We start from the raw sequence: 19804 nt of genomic DNA on the forward strand, positions 1-19804 counted from the left end.
TCAAGGAGCAGAAGGTTTAGACAGTATTGAGCAATGTCTTGAGTCTGTAGCTTCTGTTTCAGTTGCCCTTGAGCTGATCAAGGCTGCTTTGTGGTTTCTGGCAGCTACAGGCATCTCCAAATTCAGCTGGAGTCCACTCAAAGAATCACTGATATGACAAGCAGCTCTGAGCCTCAGAAGCCTTCTAATTGACTAGTTGTTGTATAACTCCATTGTCCTGCTCCCTGAGAAGATGGGAAGTTCTAACACATAGTATAGTCATTGGAGAGCCTATGTTCACAGTACACAATCAGCCCAATTTTCATATCCCAGGTTGTTATAACCCAGTCTAGTGTAACCGTCTATGGTAGAGGTGGTCACTGGAAGAAGGAATGACTATCACAAGCTTCCCTCACATTGGAGAAATTGCAACTTTGCAAGGAGAGACAGGGTAATCAATTGGAACGAGTAATAGCTTTGGAGTCAGAGGCTATATATTAAGACCCCCTCTAGTAAGTACATACTACCTCTAGAGTCTTTGGTGAACCACTTGTTATCTCTATGCCTTGGTTCCTCTTCTGCAAAATGAGAGAGAATTCTTTCAGAAAGTTTCTTAAGTTTCCTTCCAACCCTAAATCTATGATCCCATGATGCATTGTCTTTTCCAATGGCATTTGTACTAACTGGGGCATTCTCTCAGAAATAGTGAAAAAAAGGAAAAAAATCTATGCCACCAGTGTTATTCAAGATCTATTTAGAAATCACTAATCCTCTGAGCCAGAGGACCTGTCTAGATAGCCTGGACTGGGTCCTTCTCCCTATTAATGTGGGTAAAACTTCTTAGCAGCTCACCCTCCTCCCCTGGGGTTTGCTTACCCTCTCCAAATAATTTCTCTTCCTTTTGTAGGGAAGTAGCTTTCTTTACAATAGCAAAGGAATGAAATGGTTTCCTGGAAGGGGGAAATAAAATGCCTAAGCTTTGCTTTTGTTTCTAGCAGCCTGGGATTATTATAAAATTTATTTTCTTCTTTTTTTAAAAAAATATCTAGTGGTATCTAGGTTTTTGGATTCTTTAACAGGCTTGTATCAGTTGAATACTAATCTCCTTTCTATCCTTACCTTGCCCTAATGAAGCTGCCCCATGCATCTGAATCACATATTTTATATATCTAATGCAAGGAAGGCTCTCTTTCCCTTTCACTTCATCTATATAAATGAAGAGTTAATCAAATATGACACATAGCTTAGAATTTTCTGATGTCTAACAGAGTTTTATGGTAGGTAAATGCAGTCTAAATGGAGAGTATGTAGTTTTTGGTTGTTATTTTCTTTTGCAAATTTGTTTCTCAGTCATTTGGATTAATAACTGGAAATGGAACAAGTAGTCTTTTGTTTTGTTTTGTTTTGAGGCAGAAGTTAACACAGGATCAGTACCAACCTCCTGATATGCTCTTAGCTTACAAGAGCTTTCAATCCCTGGTACTGTTCCTCAGCAGCTTTGAGCTCTGTCCCTTCCTCAATTCTTTCTGTGATCCTTACATGATCAGGGCTATAGACCTACAGATGAAAGTTATAAAGTCAAAAGTAGTAGGCTGTCATAAGTTACCAACTATAGTTGGCTTGTTGTGGTTTTTTAAAGCACAAGTTAGCTATAAGTTGTGCTTAGGAAAGAGACTCATGGGAAAAGAAGAGTGGAAGAAGCATTTTCTCCATCCAGCAAAAGATTCTACCTTTCATAAAGTGAGACATTTCAACTGAAGTTCTAGGTCCTTTGCTTCTCTTATTTTTTAAATTGCCTTTTGTTTTGGGGTCACAGTCATAACTGAAAATATTCTCCTGTCTCAGTTCACTTTGGAATTTTTATTTTTTAAACAAAGTAAACCAATTAAGCAAAAGCATCCTTTACAGTGATCATGTCGGATAACATTCTTTCCTAGTAGTTCCCTTCCTCACTGCCAAGAGGCAGGAAATATATATCATTATCTGTTCTCCTCAACCATTATTATTTTTTAAATTATTCAACATTTGGCTCCCTTTTATGATTCTTTCATTTACATTGTTTTAGTCATTGTACTCTTTATTTCAATTTGCATCAGTTCAAAAAATCTTATGTTTCTGAGTTCTTCATATTTAACATTTCTTATTGCATAATAATATTCCATTACATTCACTTTTATAAATGTGTAGTATATGTTTATACCTCAATTTATTAAGCCATTTCAGAATTGATAAGCACCGACTTTGTTTTCAGCTATTTACAACAACAAAAAGCATGGTTATGAATACTTTGCTATATATTGAGTCTTTTTCTTTTGCCTTTGATCCTCTTACAAAATATTTTCAATAGGGGGTGTTGCTGCATCACAAAGTATATACAGTTAGTCACTTTTTTTAAATAACCAAGTTAAAATCCAGAAGAGTTAGAATATGTTGCAATGTTGTCAATAGTTTTAATCCAGTTTTCATTGGTTCATCTATAGTTTTCCATTCTTTTAAAAGGTATTTGTATCCTTTGACCACTTATCTATAGAGAATGGGTTTTGTTCTTATGTTAGTCCCTATACTGGACCTTTATCAGTGGCATTTGATAAAAAAGTTTTTTTTTTTTTTTTGCTTCATAGATGTGTTAATTCTTTAAAAATGATAAGGCCTTTGATTTTTAGGTTATTTATATATTTGAAAATTATTGTGATATATGATATTAATGATAATCTAATCCTTATCTCTGCCAAGCTACTTTCCTGTTTCCCCTTTGCTCCTTTTAAGATTTTCAGGTATTGAAATACAGTAAAATTCTCCTTATAAATGCTTTTAAAATGTTATAATAGAGTTTCTCCTCATATTCACTTCATAGCAAGACTCAATTTAACTTTTTTTATTTTTTAAAGAATTTGACAATAGGATCTAAACATATAACATTAAAGTTATGCAATTTGGACAAAAATGAGAGGAGCTGAATTCTTATCAGCTATCTGGTTGACATATTTAAAAGAAGAACTTAGCTCCCTGGGGAGGATTTGTCAACATGTGTATTCACTGTGATGGTCTTAAACATGATTTATTTTTATTTAATAACTTCCCTAAGGAATTGTTTAAAACTATAAGTGACAGATAAGCTGCCAATCTACATTCATTGAGATCATTTCCACATGAGAAATTCAGTATACTAATGAAAACAAGCATTCAGAATAACGAAGCACCCTAAAATATAATGGTAATTCCTAAATAGAAATTATTAAGTGTATTTATATTCTGTGTATAATAATTATAGAATTGTACATTTTGTATTCTGTTACCCATGTAATTACATCCCTGAGTAAATATTATTTTTAAGTTATTCTACTTAAACTAATATAACAATGGTGCAACTCCATGTAGTAATAAAAACTATTATCCTAATCATTATGATCACACCATCCCCCAAATAATTTATGATAAATGTCTCATTGGATAAATTTTCAAAGAGCTTATAGTTCAAGGCATAGATAAATATCTCTCTATATATCATCTATCTTTCTTTCAATACATATTTAAATCAAATAAATAAAAACCACGATACCTAACTACTTTTTAGATAGTCACACAATCTAATTTCAAAATATTACATTCTTGTTTTGGTTGGTAGCTTGACTGGGGTAATAATGGTTTTGGGGTATAGGAGTACTTCTCACTATTCTTATTCAGTGCCTTCAGAGTGAAACACATCCAGAAAATGTAGGACTAAGGGGAAATCACATTGAAAGTGACTATCACTGTTGTTTTTTTCAGACTTTCCAAAGGCCACTCAGAGGAAAGAAGAAGTAATTACTCTAAGTTCTGGTCCATATTAAATGTGTAGTAACATCATTTTTAGAGAGTAGCTGATTTGTATTAGAACCTGGTAGAACTGAGTGGTTTTATATTCTATTTTGATCCTGGCATACCTGGACTTTAGCAGAAAAAATAATTGTCATGGGAAAAAGAAATTAGATATGCAATATACTATTTATAAGGCCTTAAAAAAGTGGACTTCATTTCAGTCCAAATGAATAATTTTTATGAAACACTGGGAATGATTTCTGCTCATAGCATAGGAGAAAATAGATAAAACATTGAAAACAAAACCCTGATTCATGTGTTTTTATCAGGTTTGTTGTTCACGGCTTAACTACTGGAGAGCAATACATCTTCCGTGTTAAAGCTGTTAATGCTATTGGGACTAGTGAAAACTCACAAGAGTCTGATGCAATAAAAGTCCAGGCTGCCCTCAGTAAGTAATTCATGTGCTCTTTGGCTTCAATTTTCAGTTCTTCAATAAGTTTTAATTTCTGCATGAATAAACATTTATGATGCCATTTGGAATACTACCAGAGGAAAAAGGAGAATGTAAATTGTTGTACAGAGAACATACATTCCTGTTGAAATGTCTCATCAATTGGCCACTTGTCCTGGAAATGCCAGTGTGAGAGGGAGAAATGATAATGTGCTAATAAAGTGCAAATTAAAAATAGAGAAAAAATGATTAGAGGTCACATTTGTTTCAGAATGGCTGTACTGATAGTAAAAGTTATAGTAGAAGCTTTAATGCACTTGTCTTCCCAGATGTATGCAAGAATTGCACTGCTTCAGTAACTTTCTGAGTCATTCTTAAATCAAGGAACTCCAATCTGTCACTCTAGTGAGTTTATAATGTTCATGTAATTGAGATTTTATTATGTGGCTATGTCTACATAGCAGGAGAAATTTGCCAATTATCCAGGTAGCTTGATCAATATAGCTAGTGAAAGAGATTAATTCAGGTCCTAAATTTCAGAGATGGGTAAAAGACTAGAGTACAAAGTACTCTAGTGATTTCATAACTATTATTTTAGTTATTCCTTTTATTATTCAGGACCAGATAAGCAAATCAGAGTTAATTTATACATTAGCAATAAGATTTTAGAAAATTTTGCAAGAGAGAAATTTTATTAATAATCATATACTAAGACCTCCTTGAATTTCTTATAGTGGTTTGTCAGTGTCTCTCCTTGGCATTTTGCTCACTCCTGCTAATTTTACGGCTGTTCGTGTAATTGTTATTCTCTCTATTAGATTTTAAGTTCTTTGAGAGTAAGATCTATGTTGTCGCTATATTTTTTACCCCCAGCACTTAGTTAATTTAATTGTTTATGGAAGTGAATTGAATTCTAAGAAAAAACATATCTTCTACTTTCTAAATTTCCCAGGTAAGTTTGGAAACAGATTGGGAAGGGTATAATTTCATCTTAACTATATGTATTTACTGATATTGTTTAACGAATTTTGAACTGATACTATTTGGATCAACATGTAGCAAAAACTATTGCTCTTTAGGCAAAGTGTCATTCTTTTAATTCCCCTTTTTGGTGTCCTGTATGCCATAGGTGGCACTAAAATATTCCCATTCACCACTTTAAGGGATTCGTAGTAAATCAATGCCAATTTTCTGAAAATTTATTGTGTAATGAAAATAACTTCTATTCAACTCCCATTTAGTCAGGTTAATGAGAGGACAGAGGAGGCTCTAAGTAGAACTTCCTCAAAGACATAGAATGTGCCATTTAGGGACTAATTTTTAGCATTTCAATTTAACCTGCTGGGTAAATAGTGCTTATTTGTAAATAGAGGCTCGATTAAAGGTGGGTACAAACTAATACTTATGTAAATTATTCAGAAGACTCCACAGGATAACAGACTAATAGCAAGCCATATGCAGTAAGAAATATAAACATCATTAAATATAGAGCAGCCATTTGTTATTCTTTATTCCATTAGATCTTAATTTACCTCCCTTTCCCTAACATGTTCACACTGAAAGAGATATTCTGCTGCTTCAAACTTCTAGAATAGACTTAAGGTAATTTGATGATTTTACCATACTATGAGAATTCTATGTGATATAGTGTTACGGACCCTGGATTTGCATCAGAGAGTTTGTGTTTTACTATCTTTCTAGGACATAACCTTTAAGATTCTCTACAGTTCTAAATCCTAAAATGCAATGAATGATATGGGAAGATTTGACAATTGAAATGAATGGAGTTTGAGTTTTGCTAATACTCCCTTTTGGTATTTCTCTAAAGGAGATCTAAAGTAGAGAAATGACCCACACTTGAATAAGATAGGACAAAAAAAGAAAGTCTAGGAAAAGCCATGAGTGGGCCATCTGCTGGAACTTTGTACCAATGGGTTCCTAAAAGTAATTATATTTCAAGAACATAGTAATAGCGGGAAACCATGAGTCTCCTACTTTCCACCAATGTAATTCACTGGCAAAATGGCAGTCAACAGCCAGTTGGAAATTGCTATAATTGCCTGGTTTGCGAAGGTGGCCTGCCTGCTCCTGATTGATAGCTGTCAGAAGGTGACAAGAGGTGAAGACAATGTAACATGCCCTGTGCATTAGATCCACTGTAACTTGCCCTCTGATTTGGATCCTTCTTCATCACTTCTCTCTCATCAAAGTATAACTTTGTGTACATATGTGCATATCCTTTTCAGCTTATCTTTCCCTGCTGGGGGAGAAGGATCTGACCTAGAGGGCATGTTACATTTAGAATGCTGGGAGATCAGTATGGCCTGTTCTTCCTGTTCACTATGAGAAAGTCCCATGCAGGCTCAGAGGATTCAGAGTATACACTATTGCTTCAATTATACAGGAGAACAGTACCCAACTACCCAATTCTTAGAGTGCTGTTTAGAGCCCATATGAGGGGGGAAGAAGGAAGGAGTGAAGAAGGTAACTTCTAGCTGAAAACCAGGCAGTAATTCAATTCAGCTAAAAAACTATTAAGGATTTACCTTTTTCTTGTGGCACTAGCCTAGAAACTGGGTACAAAATTTAAAAGGAAATAATCCTTGCTCCTGAGGAACTTATATTCTACTTGGGGAATTTCAAAAAGGAAATAGAGCTTAGAACTACTGTGGTTACATCAGGGAAGGCCTCACTTAAGCATATGAAAAGAGCCTAGTAATCTCTGCTATCCCAAGGACTACAGTATTGGATAAGGGCAAAACATCAATAGGATAATTATCTCCTTATTGTCCTGGAATTCATTATTTGACAAGATTTCAAAAATGAGTATTAGTTCTTTACACAGTTTACAAAGGGCTAGGCAGTATATTGGAGTAGGTTGAGTACTGTTCTTGTGGTCAGAAGTTCAAGTTCTGTCTCTAGCACTATTGACTTGTGTGACTTTTGGCAAACAACTTAGCTCCCTTAGTCTCCTTTACCTCATCTATAAAACAGATGTAGTGACAATTGAACCCTACTGACCTCACAAGACTGTTTTGAGGAATGAGATGAAAATAAGGGAGCTGTTATTTCTATCTGGTATTCCTAATTTTCCACATATATTTATTCTTCTAGCTGTTCCATCGCATCCTTATGGAATAACACTTCTCAACTGTGATGGCCAGTCAATGACTCTTGGTTGGAAGGTACCAAAATTCAGTGGAGGATCACCAATTCTTGGTTACTACATAGACAAACGGGAGAAACATCATCATAACTGGCATGAAGTCAATTCTTCTCCAATCAAAGAAAGGATTTTTACAGTTTGTATCCATTTAATTTTTCTCTTATATCAGTCTGAAAAGCATCTTTGCCTTATTTTGTTTTTGGCAGCCATTTAATATGAGTTGTTCCAGAATTGACTGAAATTGATGTGACACGTGGGTACAATTACGTCTCTCCCCTCCCCCCAAAATTGTGGAATCAGGGAATCAAATAAGAATATCTTAACATGGTAAGAGATAATCTTGTCTAACTCTCTCAATTTGCTGATGAAGCAACTGAGGCCTAGAAATGTTTACCCAAGGCCATATACCAAATTAGTGCTAGAGACAGCAATAGAAGCAACTTTCCTACCCCAGTCCAGTGTTCTTTTTACTACACCAGGCGGGCCATACCACGGCTCAGATTCCATTGGTCATTGGCATTTTCCTAAGCTTTTCCTGTTCCATTTGTTGTTAAAATCTTCCCTCCTTGTTTTTGTATGATAGTCCATCCTGAGTATCCTTGTAGAAGGTACCACCTGGCTGCTGATTTAAACCATAGAGATTACAAGTCATGGATTGTAGAACTGAAAGGTTAGAGCTGGAAGGTGTGGAGTCAATGGAAAGGGATAAGGCCTTTGATTCGGAATAAGAAACTATGTCTGAATTCTGGCTCTGTTCCTTATGACTTGTTTGACTTTAGGCAAGCCTTTTAGTATGCCTAGTTCTGCCTAATAGTTTCTTCACCTATAACCTTAAAGGTATAGACTGTGTTATATCTAAGGTCCCTTTTAAATCTAAATCTCAGAATCCTGAATGTGACTTGACTCAGGTCACTTTGTTAGTTTGTGATGCATGTGGGACTACAATCCAGGTCTTGTGATTCCCAGTTCTTTCCCTTTTGACACATGTAAGCCTAAAGGGCCTTATTATTTGTATTATTTGTATCAAAAGTTTCCCTAAATTGGCAGCACACCTCACTAGTAAGCATTGTAGCATGTGGCAAATGAATTATAAGTGCTATTTTCCACTGACTTTATGCAATCTAAAATCTCATATTGCTTTTTTCTATTATTTTTTTCTCAAAATAGGTTGAGAATTTGACAGAGCAAGCATTTTATGAATTCAAAATTGCTGCCGCCAATCTGGTTGGCATAGGACAGCCATCTGATCCCAGTGAGCACTTTAAGTGTGAGGCTTGGACGATGCCAGAGCCGGGTAAGAGGTTTCTGTCACTTGTGGGATTTCTGCGTATTGATATTGTCTTCACAGTTTGTGAAGTCCAGATAAAAATAAGCAGTTCCTCAAGGATGCTGGGACTCTTCCTTGATGCTTATTTGTCTTATAAGCTTATTTTTCACAGTTATTTTTTCAATCAGAACAATAAAATCTGATAGTGCTAGAAGTGCTTATTAATGGAAGGGATTTCCCCTTATTTTCTGGGTGAAAGAATTGAGGCCTGCAGTGGTTAAGGGACTTTTCCAAGGTCATACATTTAGTAAGTAGCTGAGTCAGGTTTTAGATAGTATGATTTAGAGGTGAAAGAGACCTTAGAGGCTCCAAGTTCAACTTACTCATTTTTCATGTAACAAAGTGAGGCCCAGATTTGTGGAGGGATTTGTCTTGTTATACAGCTAGTATATAACAGCACCAAGGTTGTAAATATCAGCTGTCTGATTCCATATTCTGTTTTCTTTGTGTTACAATATATTTTCTCCTTCAAAATCCATGGTTTCATGAGTGTAGATATTCTGTCTGCCAATGCTTAAGTAAATGGACTTTCTGAATTTCTGTGGCCAGAGTAATCTATCAGCAATCTCTCTCCCCTGCCCCTTTCTGGTAATGAATTTGTCACAATTCACTACTGGGCTCAACCTAGGGTCTTTTCATCATTACTATGATCGGTCAGAAATTGTACTGTGCTGGCGTAGCTTAATTGAACCTAAGAGTTACTTTTATTCCGTGATGAGTTATGGAAGACGGACTTAGTAGAAATTCTTTTTGAAATGCATTGTATATTAGAAGAGTTAATGAGCTTTATTCAATATTATAAGAATTTTAAAACCGTGGATTCAAAATAAGGTACAGGCAAGAGTTCAAGAGAGAGCTATATTTAAATCCTATTTCTAATATTTACTGACCATATGACTTTGGACAATTGTCTTAACCTCTATTGGCCTCAGTTTCCTCATATATAGGGTTGAAATAACTCTCTCATAGGGTTATTATAAGAAAAAGGCTACATAAACCTTAAATCAACATAAATGTAAATAATTAAAACTATTTAAATTTCCCTTTGTTACTATTGCAACTTAGATATTCTGTTAATTCAAAATTATTCGTAATAGCTATAATTAACTGATGGGATGATGAGACACTTGAATGGAAGAGCCATATGGTGCTGTGTATTTTGTTTGTTTTTTCTTAGCATAGCTTAAAGTAGACCAAGCATTCTGGTCTTTAGCTTTGACAGTATTAACTAAAGGTCTGCATGTTGACTATTATGTGTATATATGTATACAAAATCCTATTCTGATGCCTCAATTTAGCATGGGGATGACTTTATGTTCTCCAGAACTATAACAGTGGAGGGTTTGTTCTAGCATATTTTATCATTCTAGAAAGCCTTTAAGCACAGTCATAGGGTCAGGCTGGGTCTGCTCTCTAAACAGCTGAGCACAGAGGTCTTGCTAAGTACAGGAAGGATGATTATTAGAAAATTACTAGAAAAAAATTACTAGAAAGTTGGCTGGTAGGTGATAAATCTTTGGAAATGAAAACTAAACAAATAAAACTACAAGATGGCTGCCAGCCTATTTCTGCTTCTAAACGGCATGGTGGTAGAATGATGGTTGATGTGATATGTGAATAAGATAGAGTGCTATTGTGCTGTTAAAAAAGGGGAAAGACATGATCGCAAAAAGAAATGGACAGACTTATATGAGATGATTCAGAGTTGGGTAAACACAACCAGTAGAACAATTTATACCATAACATCAATATTATGAAAATGAACAATTTTGAGGACTTTTATAAACTAATGAAGAATAAAGGGAGCAGAACCAGGAGAACAACTCATACAATAACAAAAGAATTGTAAAAAAATTTTTTAAGTTGTAAAAATTATCAATGAAATGACTATTCATAATTCCAGAGGATCAAAGATGAAACATAATGTCCATAATAGAGAAGTAACAGTTTTAGGATGTGGGATGGGATATAACCATGTATACAGCCACTATTCACATTTGTTATAAGGAATTTTCTTTTCTTTTTTCCAATGGGGTAGGGCAGGGAGAAAATAGATTTTTATTAATTAAAAAAGCATAGAGAGTTGTGTATTTGAGGTGCTATAGATTTGGAAAATTACATATACTTTCAGATAAAGTCATTAGATTACTAGTTTTACTTAATTGTTTTACTCTATTACATGAGACCTTGTATGGAATGGGGGATAACATGTAAAATTTTGAAATTTACAAGCAAAACACATTAATAAATCTTTGAAAAAATTTCTTAAATGTAGCAGAAGGTGGTAACCATTCCAAAGTATTTAAACTGTCTATAAACACTACAATACTACAGATAAATTTGAGATCTTTATCCAATTAATGGGAATACTGTTAGAAGAACAAAAATATTGATAATATCATGATAAATAAAATCAGAAGACAAAAGGATGTTGGAGCGAAATAGTGCAGAGGTTCTCCTTGAAGAGGCTCAAAAAGTTGTAGAGAGAATTGTGTGCTCATAGGCAATAAGAAATCTCATTTCTTTGGACACTTGGTCATTTTATCATTCAGTACTTAGAAGCAAAAATATCATTGCAACTTATGTGCCAACATCTGTTGCAGAGAATTATGAAGTAGAGGAATACTATAAAGAAACTGATAAAAATCCTTCAAACCAAGTCGTATATACTTTGAGAGGAGCATGATGTTTTGAATAGAGTGAAGGATTTGGAATCAGGAAGACCTATCTGGTTCAAATTCTGCTCTGGGCAGTTCACATAACCTTATTGGTCCTCAATTTCCTTGTCTGTAAAGTAAGGTGAACAATATCTGATATGCCTAGACCATAGCAGTGTTTATGAGACTCAAATGAGATGATCCATGTAATGTGATTTGAAAACATTAAAATGCTCTGTAAACATAAGTTAATGTTATCATTTGATACTTGATATCTTCAGTGCAAGAGTGGGTATAAAGATAAGTGGTGAAAAGTCTCTTATAAGTATAGTCTGTATTTGAAAAATACAAGAGGCCCCAAAGGGCTAAGAAAACTGGGTGGAATTTTCTGGTGCAAATCAGGGTTAAACTACCTCACACTATATAGTTAGATAAGCTCCAAAGAAATACATGAACTAAATATAAAAGGACATATCATAATTAAATAGAGCAAGGAAGAAATTACATATAAATGTAAAGGGGAAGAGTCCGCAACTAAACAAGAGATAGAGAGGATCATCCAAGATTAAATGGATAATTTCAAGTATGTAACATTAAAAAGTATTTCACAAATAAATCTAATATAATAAACATTAGAAAGGAAATGTAGCTGGGCAAAAAAATCTTTGCAATAATTTTCTCTGATGCAAGTTTTAATATCCTAGACAGAAAGAACTGATTAAAATTTGTATGATGGAATGCCATTTTCTAAAACACAAATGGTTAAAGGATCTGAATAGTTTTTAAAGGAAGAAATATAAATTATCAACAATTATATGAAACATACTCTAAGTCACTAAAAGAGAAATGAAATTGTCAAAGATGACAAAAGAAGAAAATTGTAAATGCTTAAGAGGTTGCAGGGAAACAGGAACAGTAGCATATTGTTAGTGGAGTTAATAGTGGAGTTAATCCACAAGCCCCTCTTGGGTCTTCTTTTCTTCTTCCTTTGTACTATTTCACTTGGTGGTCTCATTAGCTCCCATAGTTTCAATTATCACCTCTTTGCTAATGATTCTCAGACCTACTTGTTAAACACTAACCTCTTTCTTAACCTACAGTCTCACATCTCCAACTCCTATTGGACATTTCAAACTGGATATCCTGTACACATCTTAAACTCAACGCATCCAAAATAGAACTTTTTCTATATCCTTATTATTGTTCAGGGTCTCATCATTCTCTGTCACCCAGGTTCTAATCCTAGATCAAAAAGAGGGGCTTTCTATACCAAACACTTCCGAAGGAAATCTTTGTTGGCAGTGACACACTCTTTAAAGCACTGAACAATCTTTTCACAATCTATCTAAGGGAAGAGATGATGCCAAAAGAATGGAAAAACAATCTGCTGGATTACTACCCCAAAAGACAAGAAAGAGAACAGTCGACTTGTATATACCTTCCCATCTTTTTCAGATCTTTATGAGAATGATGCATACCTATGCATGTTATGTTTCGTTTGATCAAAACAATAAGAAGCTGAAACTTTTGTTCAACCGAGCACAGCTTTACAATATGACAACTGAAAGGTGCAGAGAATATAGGATTTGACTGTGTTTATTTTTTAAGTGAATAAAGAAAGATGATTTTGTAGAGCGAAGCATAGCATTAAAGTGTCTCCCCTCAAAGGTGTCTTTTAAATATATGTTAAGATCATACAAAACTCCCTGATAAATGTAAGCACAGAGAAAACTTTTTAATAATCAGTGATGACTAATGTTGAATGAAGTATAAATCAGAGATATATAGTCATTTAAGGTTTGCATGGGGGCAGCTAGGTGGCAGAGTGGATAGAGTGCTGTGCCTGGGATCAGGAAGACTCATCTTTTCAATTTCAAATCCAGCCTCAGACACTTACTGGCTGTGTGACCCTAGGAGAGTCACTTAACCCTGTTTGCTGAAGAAGGAAATGACCAACCGCTCCAGTATCATTGCCAAGAAAACCCCAAATGGAGTCACCAAGTGTTGGTCACTAGTGAAACAACTGAATGAGAACAACAACAACAACTAAGCTTGCATCATGGAGGCTATGCTCAACTATGTATGTCCATCTAGAAACAGCATTCCCTATGGATAGTGAAGTTCTCCAGATGCTCGTTTGCAGATATTGTGCTTTTTTCATTAAGCCTGAGGATATTATGGGACTTCCTCAATGAGATCCATGGATATTCAAAAGAAATGGCCTCAACAGCCCATGCAGGAAAAAAAAAATCAAAATATATGAAAAATGTTTATCATCCAGATAATAACATACAGTTGGGTGTGTTTAATCCATTTAGTAAATGTATCAGTACATATATCTATCTGGACAATGAATTGGTCCCAGAATTGAATGGGACGAAGAAAGCAGACTGGATTGCATTTGGGAAAGTTTATATTATTTTAATATTTCCAAGATTTGCTCCAGTGCATAGTACCATCTTTTTTTTTTGAATATAGATGTTCTCCACGCTATAGCTTGCAGTTGGAGGGGCCATCTACATCTACATTTTGCCATTGGACCCAGATGTCTCTGAAGGAGAACGTGAGTCTGGTGACTTTGCACAGCGCTCCTCACTTACATCTAATTCAGTTGCAAGTCATGGCATCACCTTCCTGATGTCATAGTCCTCTTCAAGAATGAAGAACAAACAACAACAACAGCAGCTTGCAGTTACAAATATTGGAAGTCCACAAACTGAGGAATCGAAGATTTTACTGATCCAAAGAACACTGGGTGCAACAATGAGTCATAATTCTTATTTTGACTGATGAGGTGGCATGATTAGGGGAAATGTACAGTTAGAAAAACTCAGAGTGAAAATAAGGGATACCAAATAAAGAGGCAGAATGCTGTGCTGGTGTCCGTAGAATATAAAATGACTTAGAGGAAGGCCTGCAGAATTTTGGGAAACCAGGTGATATGGGAGATAGAATACCAGGACTAGAGTCAGGAAGACCTAAGTTTAAATTTGGCTCCAGACACTTATTAGCTGTGTGACCTTAGGTGGGTCATTAACCCTTTTTTGCTTCAGTTTCCTCATCTTTAAAATGAGCTGGAGACAGTATCTTTGCCCAGAAAACCCCAAATGGAGTCGTGAAGAGTCAGACATGATTGAAACAACTGAAGAACAACAGCTCCAGAATTTTGGGATCCTCCTTGGAAAATATGTAGAAAAACATGAACAAAAACCACACATTAGAAGGTTGCAATTTGTACCAATGGAGAGAGCAGTCACATTAATAATATTCATTAGGTTTAGGCTATCCATTTGCATGTTAATGGACATCTAGATGGTGCAATGGATAGAGTGTTGGATTTGGAGTGAGGAACAGCTGAGCTCAAATGTGACCTCAGGCCCTTATTAGCTGTATGACCCTGGGCAAGTCATGTAACTTTTTGTTTGCCTCAATTTCCTCTTCTGGAAAGGGCCTCAACAGCCCATGCAGGAAAAAAATAGGTTGTGTTGTTTTTTTTAACTATGTATCTTCTATCTGTTTTCTAAAACTAATGTTAGAATCACAACTCTAATATCTCATTGTGGTAATCTCAAATGGTGTACAAGCTCTGATGGATCCTCCACCCCGAGGGTTGGTTGTTTTAAGGATAAAATGACAATATTTGTAAAGTGTTTTGCAAACCTTAAAATACTTTATAAATGCTATTATTATTAAATACTGACATAATGAAAGAAAAAAAGACTAGCTATATGTGATCCTATAAGTCATTGATGCAATCAATTCAAGTAAAAAGTCAGTTAAAGTAGTTTTGCATTGGATTTCCTTAACTTATCGATTGAGTGGAAATATCATTTGTTTCCAGCTAGCCTATGGTTTTAGGTAAGTCATTTCACCTCTTTGTTCCCAGCTGTTAAATGAGTGGGTTGGAATGGATAATCTTTTAAATAGGTGGCTGGTACTCTGATTACTGGGCTTAGAATCAGGAAGACCTGAGTTCAAATACTGCCTTAGACACTCACTGGCTATGCATCCTTATGCAAGACACTTGACTTCTCTTAGCCTCAATTTCTTAATCTATTAAGTAGGGATAATAATTGCATTTAACTCTCAGGACTGTTGTAAGGAGCTAATGAGATAACATTAAAAGTGCTGTGTAAAGTGCTTAGAGTGCTATATAAGTGCTAGCTGTGGTTGTTGTTACTGTTATCTAAGTGGTTAATTCTCCAAGTCATGTTAATATTGAACTACTGTTTAATATGCTAAGTACTTCCATGCTTTAAAGATGCATGATTTCATTGGCACTTCCTCCATTCGGATCACAAGTTCAGCTTTTCTGCCTCTTCACTGATGGTCTTCATTCATTGCCATGGTCAAAAAACTTCATTACCTGTGATGAATGTTCTAACCTGATCACCAGCCTCTTTGAACTTCAATAAGCTGGTATTCAAATGACAGACCTATTACATCCCTGGAATTATACTTCAAAGTTTTCCAGCTTGTAGGATCCATCAGAGCTTGTACACCATTTGAGATTACCACAATGAGATATTAGAGTTGTGAATCTAACATTAGTTTTAGAAAACAAATAGAAGATATATAGTTAAAAAAACAACACAACCTATTAATTCTAAGCTAACTTTCATTCCTATGGCCTGATAACCTTGCTCTCATTTTGCAGCCACCTGATTTAGTGAAATTAATTTTTTCCTCATTGAAAAGCTAATGAAAGAGCTGTATAAGTTCCAGGCCTCTTTGAAAGTTGTCATAGAGACAATAACTCAAAGAACAAAGTGTGATTTAATTTAGATGAGTAAGAGAGATATATTTCTATAAAAGAAGATGGGCCAGTCATGTAGCAAGAAAAAGGTGTGACCAATGAACTGCAAATGTGCTTCTTTGGGATTTACAGAATACTAAAAAAAATAATTAGAAGAAATTAGCAAAATAGGTAGAAGCCCTAAAGGGGATTTTTGGGAATATATGAAAAAGAGTCATGTTAGATAAGTGGGGATGGATGGCTTTCAATTTACATTTTTGGAGAGAATACCCACATCACTGAGGTAATACATTTGTCAAAATATAGGAGAACAAGCAAGAATTCTACACTTCTACACATGGATATATTCCAGACTTGACTTGTCATATACTTTTGTTATTATTTTGATGTTAAGGAATCAACCAGTAAGAATTTTAATGTATTTATGGAAAGAGGGCGTGGTCTGACACAAGTGACTAAATTCTTTGAATGATTTTTCAGTGAGACTCAAATATTTCCTATCTGGTGGGTAGGAAACATGACACAGTTTTCTTTTCTCTACAAATGTCCTGAATGAGATACTTACTTGAACCTCTTTTGTGAGCAACATTAATGAATTATTTCTAAGGAAATCAACTCTACCCTAAGTGACTATTAATGAAAACTTTAGACAGTAATAAGCTAGATTTTTCCTTTATCCCTCCCAGGAAATAGACTCTGAAATGTCATTGCCTACACTTGCTTTAGAACTTCAGAGGATTCAAGACGTTATCAAGGTTGGATATCCTTGCCACCACAAAAATCACAAAACTTCTACATTTACCTTGTTTGATTCTTATTTTTGTCTTTCCATAAATATTCCATATCAAATCTACTCAACATGCTGGGATCTCTCCTCTTGTCCTTTTAATATTTCACAGATACTATTATAGCACTTGGTCTGTCCACCTGATATCACTATTTGCACTGCTAGACTAGATAATACTTTTTTTCCTCTTCGTATTGCCAATACAATTCTCTAGAAATAATGACATGTAAATTTTAAAAGAAATTAATATAGTACTGATTAATGAGAGGGACATCTATACACAAAAAACTTAATAAATGAGTAATAGCTTGATGGATATGAGATTGATCTCTCTAAACCTCTCATTTTGGCTTTCTTTTTTGAATTATCACACTAATTTTTATAAATGATTATTTCAGGTCCTGCCTATGACTTGACATTCTGTGAAGTCAGGGATACATCTCTTGTCATGTTATGGAAAGCACCTGTGTACAGTGGGAGTAGTCCTATTACAGGGTATTTTGTGGATTATAAGGAAGAAGGTTCTGAAGAATGGATTACAGTCAACGAGGCTACAACTAAAAATCGTTACTTAAAGGTATTTGTTTATTTGTTTGGTCCTTGAAATTTTATTTCATACCTATGACGAATTAGCTTCTAGTCTCAAAGATAAACTTCTTCAAAGAATTATTTTTGATGTGCTATTCCTATCCTAGAGTTGAATTATTTCTCTTTAGGCAAGTTAACAGCTACTGAATATTTCTTGTTAAAGTCCAAGACCTTCACATCCGTGTTACAAACATATGACTTTTCATGATGATTTTTGAAATTCTGATATACCCCCTCACTTCAATCTGTGACTTTCCTTGATTGACATGTATGTTTCTATAGATAAGCTCAAGAATATACATTTATGTACATGTATATGTACATACTATGTATTTATGTATAAACTTTGTACATTATGTTTCATTGCTGCCCAAAGGAGGTTTGTTAGTTGAGTGAATAGATCAATGAATGGATGAATGGAAGAATAAGTGAGTACATAGATGGATGAATGAATAGGTGACTGGTTGCATGAATGAGCATAATTACATGAATAGATGGATAGATGAATGAGTGAATTGATAGGTAAATGAATGGAAGGGTGGATAAATGGATGGATGAATACAAAGAATTATAGAATCAATCTGTTTGATTCCAGGGAGCAGGAGCACAAGTGGAAGAAGCAGCAGGAACAGAAGTAAATTGATTATGTGTAACTCCAGTGTAGTGGATTAAATTTTTATTTTAACTGCTCCATTTCTGATTTCCTTCAGACTTCATATAATTTCTTTTAGATTTAAGGTCCATCATCCAGAGTTCATGTGCTTTTGTTTAGAGGCATTCTTATTTTAAAATTTTATTTCTATGCTTTGATTCAGACATGGTTCTACTATCTGCTCAAACTCACAGAAAAGGTAAACTACATTTTACCTAAATATATAGGTAACACATTTCTTGTGTTATTTTCAAGGTCACTGATCTGCACCAGGGTAAAACCTATGTCTTCCGAGTCAGAGCAGTAAATGCAAGTGGTGTTGGAAAACCATCAGAAACCTCTGAAGCTGTGCTTGTAGAAGCTAGACCAGGTATGAATTTAATTATTCACATGCGGTCGAACTGTTCAAATTATTTTAAAAGAGTCTTGTTTTGTGAAGGAATGCCAGTATCCATCACAAGCATTTTGAAACAAATAATGTTTCCTGCGTAGGAAGAGCATGCGCATACTTACCCTAAAAGACTGTCTACTATTTTTTCTTTGAAGTGACTAGGCCATCAACATCTATGCAGTAAGGACTGCGTTTACCTTGGTATAGATTTCTGTTCAGAAAATGAAGAATGAATGAATAAATGAACTTAGTAACCACTTGGTATTTATAAAGTATGAACAACTAGGTGGTACAGTGGATAGAGCACTGGGCTTGGAATCAGGAGCTCTCATCTTTATGAGTTCAACTCTGGCCTCAGACATTTACTAGCTGTGTGACTGTGGGCAAGTCACTTAGCCCTATTTGCCTCAGTTTCCTCATCTGTAAAATGAGCTGGAGAAGGAAATGGCAAACCACTCAGTATTTTTGCCAAGAAAACCCCAAAATGGGATCATGGAAAACTGGACATGACAGAAATGACTCAACAACAACAACAGTTTGCAAGGTATCATACTAAATATTTGAGATTCTAATAGAAAAGCAAGACAACCCCTGCTCCCATGGAGCTCTTGTTCCAAAAGGAGGAAACAACATATATATATATATATATATATATATATATACATACATATATATATATATATATATATATATATATATATATATGTGTGTGTGTGTGTGTGTGTGTGCGCGCGCGCACGCGCGCACACACACACACACATACACACACACATATGGTTTTGTCTGCAAGTCAAATGGAATGTCCTAGTAGTCTTTATGTTGCAGTGGCAAACCATATGGTAATGCCTGGTCTTTTATAGCATTTCCACTGATAAAACCATATGTGTTTCTAAAGCTGAACCTTTTGGTAGGACTTCAGTAGAAGATCACACTTGCTGTTATAAAATCCACCTTTAAAAACAACTCTAGCCTTTGTGTAGCAAAGTGTTTTACTCTCTAATTATAGTAGTTGTCATGATGAACTTCCTCCTTGTACTTCATATAGTATGACATTTAACAGCTCTCTAATATAGTCATCATATAATACTATGTCTTTATAGTCTGGCATTTTCTTATGCCCCTCCCAAACATATTATTGAGGGCAGTCTACATTGAAAACACCTTGATGTCCTTCAATAGTATAGAAACAGCAGATCTTTAGCAGGTGGCTATCAAGAACGAGTAGTTAAAATAGGAAGCTATAAGATGT

The 19804-nt window shown here is 35.0% G+C and overlaps 1 protein-coding gene across 1 annotated transcript in view; it reads left to right on the top strand.

Moving 5' to 3' along the window:
• The window catches only part of MYOM2 (myomesin 2), a 157457-nt gene that overhangs the window by 90451 nt on the left and 47202 nt on the right, over window positions 1–19804 (top strand). Inside the window, exons 17-21 of the mRNA XM_036748309.1 lie at window positions 4107–4228; window positions 7346–7533; window positions 8565–8691; window positions 17323–17501; window positions 18420–18534. Of these exons, the coding sequence (XP_036604204.1) occupies window positions 4107–4228; window positions 7346–7533; window positions 8565–8691; window positions 17323–17501; window positions 18420–18534 (731 nt within the window). The remainder of the gene's footprint in view (window positions 1–4106; window positions 4229–7345; window positions 7534–8564; window positions 8692–17322; window positions 17502–18419; window positions 18535–19804) is intronic.

Source organism: Trichosurus vulpecula, chromosome 3, assembly GCF_011100635.1.
Source record: "Trichosurus vulpecula isolate mTriVul1 chromosome 3, mTriVul1.pri, whole genome shotgun sequence".
In the NCBI taxonomy this organism is placed as follows: Eukaryota; Metazoa; Chordata; class Mammalia; order Diprotodontia; family Phalangeridae; genus Trichosurus; species Trichosurus vulpecula.